Genomic DNA, 12,484 nt, shown 5'->3' with positions numbered 1-12,484 from the left:
AGTGCTCCAACCTATGACCGAACATCGTGACGTCACTGCCACAATGTCCACACTGTCCGCGAAGCCCCGGAGGAGACATCTCGCAACGACAAATCATAAAGATGTTAATTCAGACACTGTCACAAGTGCATGGATATATGTATAACATAAAATAAAATTGTACATAATTCTTTCACTTCTGAGCCAATCCTCTTTAAATTTGGAATGGATGTCCATCCAATACACCCAAGACCACTTTTCTTTTTTATTTATTTACACTTCCGTCCACCTCCCCATTTCAATTTTAAGAGGTTAAAAATAATACACGAACTTCGTGTTTGAGATGAGATTTGGTACAAAGGTGCTTTCAAGCATCCCCGTTGGGGATGCATTGAAAAGTTATAAACAGGAGTTAAAGTTCAAATTGGTCACCAAAGTAGTGTTTTTGGCTTGCACACCTCCATTCCAACCCATCCAGACAAGACTTTGCCCCCAAAAATGGCCTGACAGCTCCTACAGATTATAGCAGGTGGGTTTTGTCTCTCTTCAATTAATACAGGGGTCAAAGTTCAAAACGGGTCCCAAATTGCTTTGGAAAACCAAGCTCTTCTATTTTAACGAATGTGGAAAAGACCTGCACAAACATACCTCGTCACAGTCTCTACAGACTAAAACAGGTAAACGTTGATCTGATGTCTTCCTTTTATACAGAGGTCAAAGTGGTTTGCGATGGGAGGACGTGAGGGGGGAGACATTTTATTGGCTTGTAAATGTCTCTGATTGTAGTTTTAATTTATACTCTTAATATTGTGCAATGGCCCTCTACGATCCAGGAGCAAAATGAGAGTGCACGATTGAGTCATCTACGATAGTGGGATGTAACGATACGAGCTGCAATCAGTACCGCTCTGTTTTAGCAAAGTGTATTCAATAAGTCAATGCGTTTTTATTGCCTTTGTCTTCTCAAAGTTAATCTTGACCGAATGTTGATCTTTCCTGAATATTGACAGCTCACTCTTGCCTCTTAGCATTACACAACTGAGTTGAATTCCTAGCACTACGTCATTCACAAAGAAGCACATTGATCATGTTCCTGAGAAAGTTCAGTAGACCTTCCACGGTGTTGAAATCGGTAAGTTTTATAAAAGTATAAGCTTTAATATATGTTGCTTTGGAACATTATTTGAGAGGAATAAATGGTAGGCAACATCAACACCCAAAAGTGACGGATCTCATTACGGGCTTTCCCTGAAATACTAAAACTTCAGAGCAACTCCAAAAATGAGCAAGCTCAAGCAGTATTGCACGAAAAAACGACATTTACCATCATTGTACTGTATTTGATCATCAACGATACACAGAGGCAGAGCAAGACAAAAACATAGCGGAGCAGAATCATTGGAAGGATTAAAGGGAGCCGACGAAAAAGAGAATCGTGCAGATGTTTGTCCCCTTGATGTTTGTCTCACTGTCAGTTCGACCTTGCTCTTCCATGAGCCTCACTCCGGTCGAGAAAATAAAAAAAGGTGGGTGAAGGCAGTATGGAAGGAAAGAAGCAGAGAGAAAGACAGAATGATGTCAGATTGGAAAATGTTGGAAATCAGCCAACATCACTAGATGACATAAAAGGTGCAAAAACTGATCCCCTTAACTACAGACCAACCAGATTACTTCCAACCATCAGCAAGGTCATGGAAACATCATCGCAGTTGATATGAAATCCTTCCTTTTCTGCAACAGCCTCATCTCGGATCATCAATTCAGATTCAGACCTGGTCACTCTACCTTGGTCATGCTGTTTCTGCTCTCCCAACAATGGATGGAGGCCCTCAATATCAGACATGGCATTAGCACAATCTCTCAACATATCTTGAGCTTTCAATAAAGTCTGGCATCCCGCCAGGCTTTCCAAACTGTCTGCCTATGAAATCCAAGGCCAACTCCACTCTTGGATTTCTGACTTCCTCTAATCCCATAGCCAACATGAGGCTCTCATCGGAACCCTTTCTTCTACTCTCCCTGCCAATGCTGGAGTATCCCAAGGCAGTGTTCTCGGCCCCATCTTATTAACAATATTCATAAATTATCTCACTGACTCTCTGGAAATCCTCTTTATCTATTTGCTGATGACTCCACTCTTTGCCGTGACATCCCTCATCCTTCTGACAGGCATCAGCCTCTTTCCTCTGGCCAAACAAACACCTGGAACATGTCTATCAATCCTAAGAAATCCCAGACACTCTGTCTTTCTCTGAAAGGACCATTCTGCAAATCCTCCGATCCACTTTCTTAACAGCCATCTCAAAGAGGTTCCGTTACTCAAACTCTTGGGTCTCACTCAGCCATGATCTCTCTTGGGCAAGTTACATTTCAAAGTTGGCCTGCAAAACCAGATTCCCACTTGGCATCTTCCATTGTGCAAAGTCCACCCTTAACACACCTGAGCTCCTATTGACCGACAAGGCTTTCATCTGCAGCTTGATACAGTACTGCTCTCCCCTCGAGGCTGGCTCCACTGCCTCACATATTGCTCAGCTTGATGCTGTGGAAACCAAGGCTTTCAAGATCATTGGAATCTCTCGCGATGAAGCTGAGTCTTTGGGCCTATCACTTCACCATCACTGACAGGACGTGGTCTTTCTGTCATCTTCTGCCTCATTTCTGGTCTTGCACCCTCTGCCCTCTCTGTGCTCTGTCCCTCCCAGGTATCTGCAGCACACATTAGGTCCACCAGCAGCCCCCTCCTAGTGAAACTGCCTAAATCCAGAACCACACACACCCCACTCATTTCATCCTCTTTTTTCCTGCCTATGGAACCACGTTCCACATCCTCTTCAATCTCAATCTTCCCTCCAGGTCTTCATGACTGCTGTTCATCATCATCTCAAGTCATCCCCAATCCAAACCCATGATATTTTCTCCACCCGTTAAACCACCCCCAACTTTCCCAAAATATTGCTCATGCATCCATCTTGCCTACCCCTTGCTTTCCCCCCCCCCCTACCCCTCATTGTAACCTGCATCCATTGTTTGCCTGTCTCCATCGACTTTTTCCCTCCACCCTCCTGTTGGCCTTTCCCCTCTCTCCTGCTGTTCTCGGAGTTTTACGGACAGTTCCTTGGACTTCATGGTGGAGTTTCTGCTCTGACATGCACTGTCAATTGTGGGATCTTATATAGAAATGTGTCTTTCTTTCTAAATTATGTCCAATCAATTGAATTGGTTACAGGTGGACTCCAATCAAGTTGTAGAGACATCTCAAGGATGATCAAATGAAATTGGTTGCACCTGTGCTCAGTTTGGAGTACAATAGCAAGGAGGGGGGGGGGGGGGGGGTGAATACTTATTGACTCAAGACATTTCAGCCTTTCATATTAATTAATGTCAAAAAATTCTAAAAAAACAAATTCCACTTTGACATTGTGGGATATTATGTGTAGATCAGTGACAAAAACATCTAAATTGAATCCATTTTAAATTCAGGCTGTAACACAAAATAGTGGAAAATGTCAAGGGTGTAAATACTTTCTGAAAGCACTATGTTGTGTCCTGATCTGTTCTGTATCCTAGCTCTTCCATGAGCGAGGACCATGTATTAAAGAAAAAAGATTGAATGAAATATGACAGTTGATACAAAATTCTGCGGATGAGATTCATTAACAGAGAAGTCCGGGTGGCACCAATGTAAACTATGAACCTGCCAAAAGGCAGAAAACATCACCAAGAGGAGTTTGCCCCCCACTCATGTGGAACTGCATGCAGGTAAACATTTCCAATTATTAGCTTTCAAGTCAAGATCCTCTGATGCTTCATATTAATCTGAATAACATTCATTTCTTGCTGGTGATATATTCCCACCTGAGTAAGTGCTTCCAGGAAAAGAGGCATTAGAGAAAGCTTGAATAAACTGCAGACACAAAAACATCGACATGTATCAGCAGTTGAAATATACAAAATCAAATTTACTCAAAACAACATCACAATCAATTTCTCTTAATCTTTAAAATAAGTGGTGTGCTGAACCCGAATACTGAGCACTTATTTTACCCAGTACTAAAGAAAGATTGATTTTGCATGTGGTACATGTTTGGGAGCCTCGTTGGTGCAATGGTGCATGCCTCTGTCTAAGCTGTTGCTGATGATATGCCAATAAGCGATGCAACCAGTCCGGTAGCTGAGGAGGTGTGCAGCATTGGGATTCTCATGTATGAACTACTTGTGTATGTCTTTGCAACTGTCGAGGAACTCGGGTAGAGTTTGAAATGGCAAAGGGCTTACCTTAGGGTTGCTTTTCAGGTTACTTTAGGCAACTTATTTGGCTGGAAGAGCATGGGAGGAGTCAAGTTTTCGAAAATCATATATAGTCACCTGGGGTAATTGATTTGGTGTGAGGGAAATGGTTATTCCCTCCAGTCACAGGTGAGAGATGTGAATGGGTCCTTGTGTGTGTGTGTGTGTGTGTGTGTGTGTGTGTGTGTGTGTGTGTGTGTATGTATGTATGTATATATATATATATATATATATATATATATATATATATATATATATATATATAATATATATATATATATATTGTTGTGGATATGAGAATGGTGTTTTTTTTTTGTTGTGTAAATTGTTGTAAAAATATCGCCCTCCTTGCTCCAGTTGTTGTATAAAGGTCAAAGGGCATTCCCGTAGTTAATTCCATAAAACATACACGCAGGACACCATATATCCCTGTTCAGTAGTTATATCCTTATTATGTGTATTAGTGTAAGGCTGTGTCTTCCATTAATTTAAATACTCCATTGCACCAAGTGAAATAAGAGTAGATTCCCTTCACATTCCCCTTCCAACCATTGCCAACTGCATTCCCTCAAAGCCTCAATTGCCAACTGCACTGGGCGGTTTGTTAGGGTTGCTACAGCTGTGGTTTGTTTCATCCCAAGACTCCATTAGCCACGAGGTAATCTCGGAGCCGAAGGTGGGAGGAGTCGGCCCAGCGCCGGGAACAAGGCGTGCCGTTGCCAACACCTCCTCTAAGGGCGGGATCGGGAGCCCGCGCGACCAACCAGGGCCGAGGTGAGCTCACCGATGGGCGTGTCCTGGACACCAGCGGCTTGATCGCCTGAGGCGCTATAAAGAGCGCGCGAAAGCCTTGAAGTTGTTGGACTAAGAGAGAGAGAGGAGAGAAGGGGCGAAGCGAAGCAAAGAGAGCAAGAGAGAGAGAGGGAAAAACGAAGCAAAGAGAGCAAGAGAGGGAGTCAGAGAGAACAAGTGCAACCACCGCAGCTTTCAACCACCACAGCTTTGAGCTTCGACGGCAGTTTTCGTCCATGGCTGCAAAGGAACGGCGGCTGCAAAACGTGCCGATCAACCAGGGGCGGCGGCTGCTCACTCCCGGCCTGACCGTGCTCTGGTTCCAGTTTTCACCCTCTCCCTCCAGCCATCCACCTCCTGCCATTCCTGTCATCATTCCCCGCGTGAGTCTGTCTTTGTTTGTTCTGTCCCTGGGTAAAGCAAGACTGTTTAGATAAGCTAGCAATTTTCACTGTGTCTTCTTGATTCCTTCTGTCTTTATTTCATTATCCTTCCTTCTCCTTGGTTACTTTTGGTTGTAAATAGCAATAAATTATATTCGTATTCCCTACTTCTGTCTTCCTCTTCTTCACATCTGTGTCGCCTTTGTCTTTTCCCTCATTGAATATCTGTGGCACGATTCGGCCAACGTTCAGGAATCGGGTTAGTCGGGGTAACTGTTCGGGCGCGGCGGCCATCCGCTCGGCAAACAACATCCTAGCCGCGACCGTAACAACATATATATATATATATTGTTGCGGAACCCAACGTCGGCCTATGGTTCCCCTTTGAGGGGGGATTAGTCCCCTCGTTTGTGACTGACCGACGGGGTCCCTGAAGCTGCACCGCGACCTCCGGAAAGGCCGGTGCACAGCCCCGTTCGTACCGCGGACAGATGTTAATTGATTGCCGAGCGGTGTTTAGCAACCGTGGCATGAACTGTTACCAAGACTAACCCGATCCTGAAACGTTGGCCAAAATCGTGCCACAGGTGTCCAATGAGGGAAAAGACAACAACGACGGATGTAGAGGAAAGAAAGGCAAAGGGTAAGAAATACAAATATGATTTATTTACTATTTACACAATTGAAAGCAACCAAGGAGGAGGAAGGATAATAAAATAAAAACAGAAGAAGAAGAAGCGGACACAGTGCACCTTAGCTTACCTATTCAGTCTTACTTAGTACCCCAGGACAAGACAAAAGACAGACTACGAGCACACTTACACGACTGGGGAATGAAGGCAGGAACGATTGGCTGGAAGGAGGGGAAGGTCCAACTGGAACCGGAGCACGGTCGGGCCGGGAGTGAGCAGCTGCCGCCCCCTTCTCGATCGGCACGTTCAGCAGCCGCCGTTCCTTCGCGGCCACGGTCGAAAACTGCCGTCGAAGCTCAAAGCTGTGGTGGTTTAAAGCTCATGGGACATCCCTCTCTCCTCTCCTGGATCACGCAGCTCGTCTCAGGTGCGTCGCGTGCTTTTTAAGCGCTCATCCTCTGTATCTCATCTCCGTAGCTCATCTGGACTCATCTCAGGTGGGGGCGTCTCCCGCGGGTTATATAAGCCCCCCCCCTTGAACCTTCGCGAACCTACTCGACGGTTCTCCCCACACCCTCTCAAAGCCAAACCCCTCGTTCTGGGTTGGTCGGCAAGGGCCGGCTCACTCCTCCCCTTTATGACGAGGTGGAGACACGCCTTTCTTCTCCGAGCCGACCGCGTGCTCAATGGAGGCAAATGCAGTTGGTAATAAAGGCTTTGGGGGAATTTGAAAAAGGGGATCTATCTATTTGAATTCGGTGCAATGGAGTATTAATTAATGGAAGACAAAGCCTTAACCTAATACACAGAATAAGGAAATAACTACCAACAAGGAGGAAATCTATGATTGGCTAACGTGATTGTATATGACCTAACTAAGGGACGCCCTTTGACCTTTATACACAACAACTGGAGGAAGGAGGGTGATATTTTTACAACAATAAAAAAAACACAATTCTCATTTCCACAACAATATATGTGTATATATATATATATATATATATATATATATATATATATATATATATATATTGTTACGGGTGATGGGGTTGACCTGAGGACCAGAGTCCCAAACGGCACTCCCAACAAAGTGCGTTACAGGGTGACTAATGTCAGCGACCTTAGGTCCTATCCCCAGCCCGCCGGGCAGAGGCCTGAAAGCTGACTGGGCGGTTGTTGGAAGCTTGAACTTTTGGCTTACTGCAAAGAGTTTAAACTGCCACACTGGCGGCTTCGGGGAGCTTGCAACCCGATCCAAAAAATGTCAATCAAACAAAATGAAATAGAATCAAATAAAAAGAAATTTACTTCAAAAAATGCAAAACGATACAACAAGCAAATCATATGAGCATGATGACGGACTTAATAAATTAATAATGACAGACTGAATTAACACAGGCCACATACATCCGATACGAAAGGCCGACACAACATCACACACACGGATCCTCCATCTAACGCAGGGAAAGGGAAGGGAAGCAAATTTAAAAAAAAACAATATTTGCAGGGAATTGAAATAAAACGGGATACGAGGACAGGAATGGAATGGGGTTCAGGCCTGTTTGAAGAGTATCATCGACGCTTGCCAGAGCAGGGCTTAGCGGGAACAAACGTGAATGGACCAGTCATCACGCTCTGCAAGTCCTTTCTCCTTTGATCCTTTTCCTTTCCTCAACCTCCTCCATGCAACACAGTAAATCCCTCAGCTCAGAATGTTCATCGAGGTCGACTCCTTCATGTAGCACTCGCCAAGCCCGATCACAGCATGAAGCATATAGCGTTTTAGACTAGAAGGATTTCTGAGAAATATGAATGTTAGGTGCATTTTTGGGTAAAAGTTGGGAACCTCACTTTTTAACATAAATATGGTATGCTGAATTCGATTAACCTGGTTCCGAAGCCGAATTTTGAGTTTTTGACCTTATAATTAGCATAAACAAAATGGCCACCAAATTGCCATTTTTGGACAATTTCTTTGAACAAGCATTTATATATCATGTATATACATGCAGCTCTTTTACTTTAACTTTACAACTTTTACCCCAAAATGCACTGAGAAGCTTATACATGGCCTTTTTTCATAAATCGTTCTCGTCTATATTATGGTTGGCGACATATTGAAAGAGACATTCAAACTGATATTGAAATTGGATACTATAAAATGGGAAATGGTTTTAATAAGACAATGTTTCATACAACCATTTATTCTAAAATTAAGTATACATGGCCATGAAGCAAAAACATTCAGGAATATCACACATGTTGTTTTGCCAAACTACATCAAATTCATACAAGGGGTCTGATCATCACTCTGCTGCTGACAGGCACACATTGATGTGCACCTCAACTCTGAATGGCGACATTTGCAGCGTCGAGCCTTGCATTGCTTCTGGCATGCACAACAAACTTTCTGGGATTGGACTCAATGATATCAGAATAGGCTCTAGTCCTGAATCACCACGTTTCCATCCCATTTCCACAGGTGCAGGAGGGTCAGGTATGGTACAATGAGCATTTCTCCATACCATGGCTTGTTAGTGTACTCACATCAAATGGAAATGAAGAGCATCACTTGTCGGTGACATTGCTTCTGGTTTACCAGTCGTGGAGAACAACATATGTCGTGCTGAATCAACAGAGGTTGATTCAACGATCATCAATCAAATCTGTATTATTCGAGTCCCTCAGCTTCCTTCTGCTACATGCAGCAGTCCTTACTGTACCGAGTCCATGATCACTTGCTTCACTTGGAGGAACTCTGCCTTTATGGGTTTGGCAGAATATACACAAGCTGTAATCCACAGACGAAGGCCTCTTCAAGGTAACTACTGGATCCATCGTCGCCTCCAACTAAAAAGAAACATTTATGAGCCTCAAATATATACTACAGGTATATGTATTAACATTTGTATAATAAAACTGTGGGCTGCGCTGGAATGAAGATTAGCGAGATTACCAGATAGATTAGATTCGATTAGATCACCACAAAGAGCTGCATGTGTTCATCAGGTTCACTATGTTAACAAATATAATTTCTTTCAAAATTTTGGGATTAGCAAACCTGTACATTTTTGGAATCTTCAGAGCATGGAGAATATGAAAATCAATGTTGGCATTTGCACAGACACCTGCATGGCCGCCATTTTTGATTTTGAAAATGGCCGCCATCAAATACATATTTTGCGCGATCTCGGCTTCTAGTCAACCTAGAGACTTAATTAAATATACTAATCCTATGTTTTCTGGGTCAAGGAATCCAATAAAGGCCTCAAAATAGTGCTCAGGATTATAGAAAAGCAACAAACAAAGGTAATTGAAAACCATTGTCTTTATATTTGTGATATAACTGTATTACATAATACATGATATTGCAAGTCCTTTGAAGTTATAGGTTGTTATAGGAAGTTATAGGTAGTGTGGAAGTGTAACTCAGTGTAACTTATTAATTGGCACTGGTAACTTATTAATTAACCTGGTAACAAAGCAGATACATTTTACATGCAAACTCTGTGAAAGACGAGTTTGTAAATGAGTCAGGAATGTGCCCGAACATGATAATCTCTTGTCCACCTGGTCACAGCCCCTGGCTGAAGCACCCCCCTATCGTTTGGTAAACGGAACTCACAACAGGAGGGGAGCGAGCTGATACCAGGACTTGGTACATGCATGACCTCGGGGCATTAGCGGAGAGGGGATTAAGTCCAGTTGATGTCATATAAACGAGAGCAAACGTGGAGTCGACAGAAGCTGCTAACAGAAGCTCTGACCAACGGGAGTGGCAGAGGAACATCAGCCGAACGAGAAGGACATTGGAAAAGAGTTAACCTGATCCATTATATTATGCGGTATTATTTGGTAAATGGAATGAAGTGAATAACCAGTTAATAAACCAGACCTTTTGTAAACCTGTGTCCGGTCATTGGAGTCCTGTGAGTCTCTCAGCTACAAATTCTTCTACAATTTGGAGGCACCGCTGACATCAACTGGACACAAACAAGTCTTTAAAAGGTAAGTGTGTCTTGTTTTTGGTCCAGTATGATTTACGAACTTGGGAATAGTTATGTTGTATATACATGGAGGATTTGTGTGGGACTTGCGATTGTCCATAGGTGATACAAGGATGAAACGTGTTAAATGATTCTATTTATTCGTGTTTTCTCTAAATGATTTCTGTAAATACGTATTTTTGCGCTGGTCATTAAGGGTCTTACTGTGACCTGAGAGCAAACGGAGCAAGCGTGCACCTTGCGACCGTTTGCTTCCAGGACGTGTAAGGCCGGTACACTCGTTTACCCACCCGTACACGTATAAAGTACTTCTTTTTTTTTGCACTTGTTCAAAGCACTCGACTTGCTCGACGAGCGAGCGACTTGCTCGGCGCTCGGCGAGCGACAGGGAACCGGGAAAGATAATTATATTTATATATATATATTTTTACCTCATTCCAATTTATGGTATTGCGACAAAAAGGCTTATATCTTTGGAAACGACTGGTCGGATTTAGACAAATTAAAACTCGTTCGATCAACAAATAAATTCATGACAGACAATCCCACCTCATGCCGGTCCAGAATTACTGTGAAAGATGGCGATTGGATAAAAATTGCATACCAACACTCCCTCACTGTCCCTCATGTCCATTCCGGCACCCTGTCTCTTCCTCCCGCTCCTTTTCCCTCCCTTTACTTCCCATTGGCGGACGTTTTGCGAGAAGCAAAGCGTTTTGCAGGACGCTTCCAGGAAACGGAACCAGTGCTGTTGTTTTTTTTAAACGAAATTTGCCAGATAAATAGCATGGGTGACACGGAACCAGTGCTGTTGTTTTTTTTAACGAAATTTGCCAGATAAATAGCATGGGTGACACGGAACCAGTGCTGTTGTTTTTTTTTAACGAAATTTGCCAGATAAATAGCATGGGTGACACGGAACCAGTGCTGTTGTTTTTTTTAACGAAATTTGCCAGATAAATAGCATGGGTGACACGGAACCAGTGCTGTTGTTTTTTTTTGACGAAATTTGCCAGATAAATAGCATGGGTGACACGGAACCAGTGCTGTTGTTTTTTTTGACGAAATTTGCCAGATAAATAGCATGGGTGACACGGAACCAGTGCTGTTGTTTTTTTTGACGAAATTTGCCAGATAAATAGCATGGGTGACACGGAACCAGTGCTGTTGTTGTTTTTTGACGAAATTTGCCAGATAAATAGCATGGGTGACACGGAACCAGTGCTGTTGTTTTTTTAACGAAAAATAATTCTGTATTATTTAGTTAACCAGTTTGTGTGAAACCTCAACCTAAATATAAAAATTGATCTGCTTGGTGTTAGTTTAAGGGCTGTTCCAAATTTATCCTGATTATGAGAAATAATTACAGGAAATGTGTACTGTTCTTGTTTGGTGATTATGAGACAAAAACAGCAGAGTGGGAATCGGCAGACAATGGAACAGCTAGCGACGAGTGTTTGCGAGTAACAGCCACCCTCTGGTCGAGGCTCATAGAAGGGGTGATGCTTACTGATTCGGCACGCTTACAATAGGTGTTAATGGTGGGGTGTCAGAGGTTTTGGTGTGGTTTAATGTTCACACTGTTTTGGAAAATAATGCTCGATGCAACATGATCCTAAAAAAAGAACCCAGCCCTACATCGAAAGATCAGGAAGGGAAGGAATGGAAAATTTGTCAAGGTTTGAAATTAATCGGACAAGTGGGTCCCAAGGTATGGTCACCGTACTCGCAAGCCGTTTGCTTTGGCTCTGCGAATGGACCAAACCATTTCATGTAAATAGAGGGGGGGTTCTGTGGTCGTTCGTTTTGGCTTTGCGAATGGACCAAACCATTTCATGTAAATAGAGGGGGGGTTCTGTGGTCGTTCGTTTTGGCTTTGCGAATGGACCAAACCATTTCATGTAAATAGAGGGGGGGTTCTGTGGTCGTTCGCTTTGGCTTTGCGAATGGACCAAACCATTGCATGTAAATAGAAGGGGGGTTCTGTGGTCGTTACTGCCACGTGGTTATAAAGTTTTTGTTGTTGCTTGCACGCATGTTTTTTTTTTTTGCAAGCACGTACGGGCAAGCACGTACGTGCGGGCACGCCCTAGTATATATAAATAGAGGTAATATTGAGTTATGGAATTAATTGCTTTCAACAATGCAAAGGGTGACAAGATATGGGATTTTAATGGGATTTTAATGGGATTGCATTGTGATTCATTGGGATTATCCATTGGGATAATCCACAACGTTTCACTTTCGTTGTTGCAACGTTTTGCTCCAACGTTTTGTGAACATTTAAATGTTGGGTTTTGCTGACGTTTCCACAACGTCGCCACAACGTTTCACTTTCGTTGTTGCAACGTTTTGCTCCAACGTTTTGTGAACATTTAAATGTTGGGTTTTGCTGACGTTT

At 43.1% G+C, this 12,484-nt stretch overlaps 1 protein-coding gene across 1 annotated transcript in view; it reads right to left on the bottom strand.

Moving 5' to 3' along the window:
• LOC137432612 (sulfhydryl oxidase 1-like) overlaps nucleotides 1–12,484 on the bottom strand; it is a 160,413-nt gene that overhangs the window by 95,171 nt on the left and 52,758 nt on the right. The window contains exon 3 of the mRNA XM_078782791.1: nucleotides 3,838–3,886. Coding sequence (XP_078638917.1) covers nucleotides 3,838–3,886 — 49 coding nt within the window. The remainder of the gene's footprint in view (nucleotides 1–3,837; nucleotides 3,887–12,484) is intronic.

The sequence above is a fragment of the Myxine glutinosa genome, chromosome 8 (genome assembly GCF_964187855.1).
Source record: "Myxine glutinosa chromosome 8, kmMyxGlut1.1, whole genome shotgun sequence".
Classification (NCBI taxonomy): Eukaryota; Metazoa; Chordata; class Myxini; order Myxiniformes; family Myxinidae; genus Myxine; species Myxine glutinosa.
Note: the sequence above shows the minus strand (reverse complement) of the source record. Positions and strands in the feature narration are given on the sequence as shown.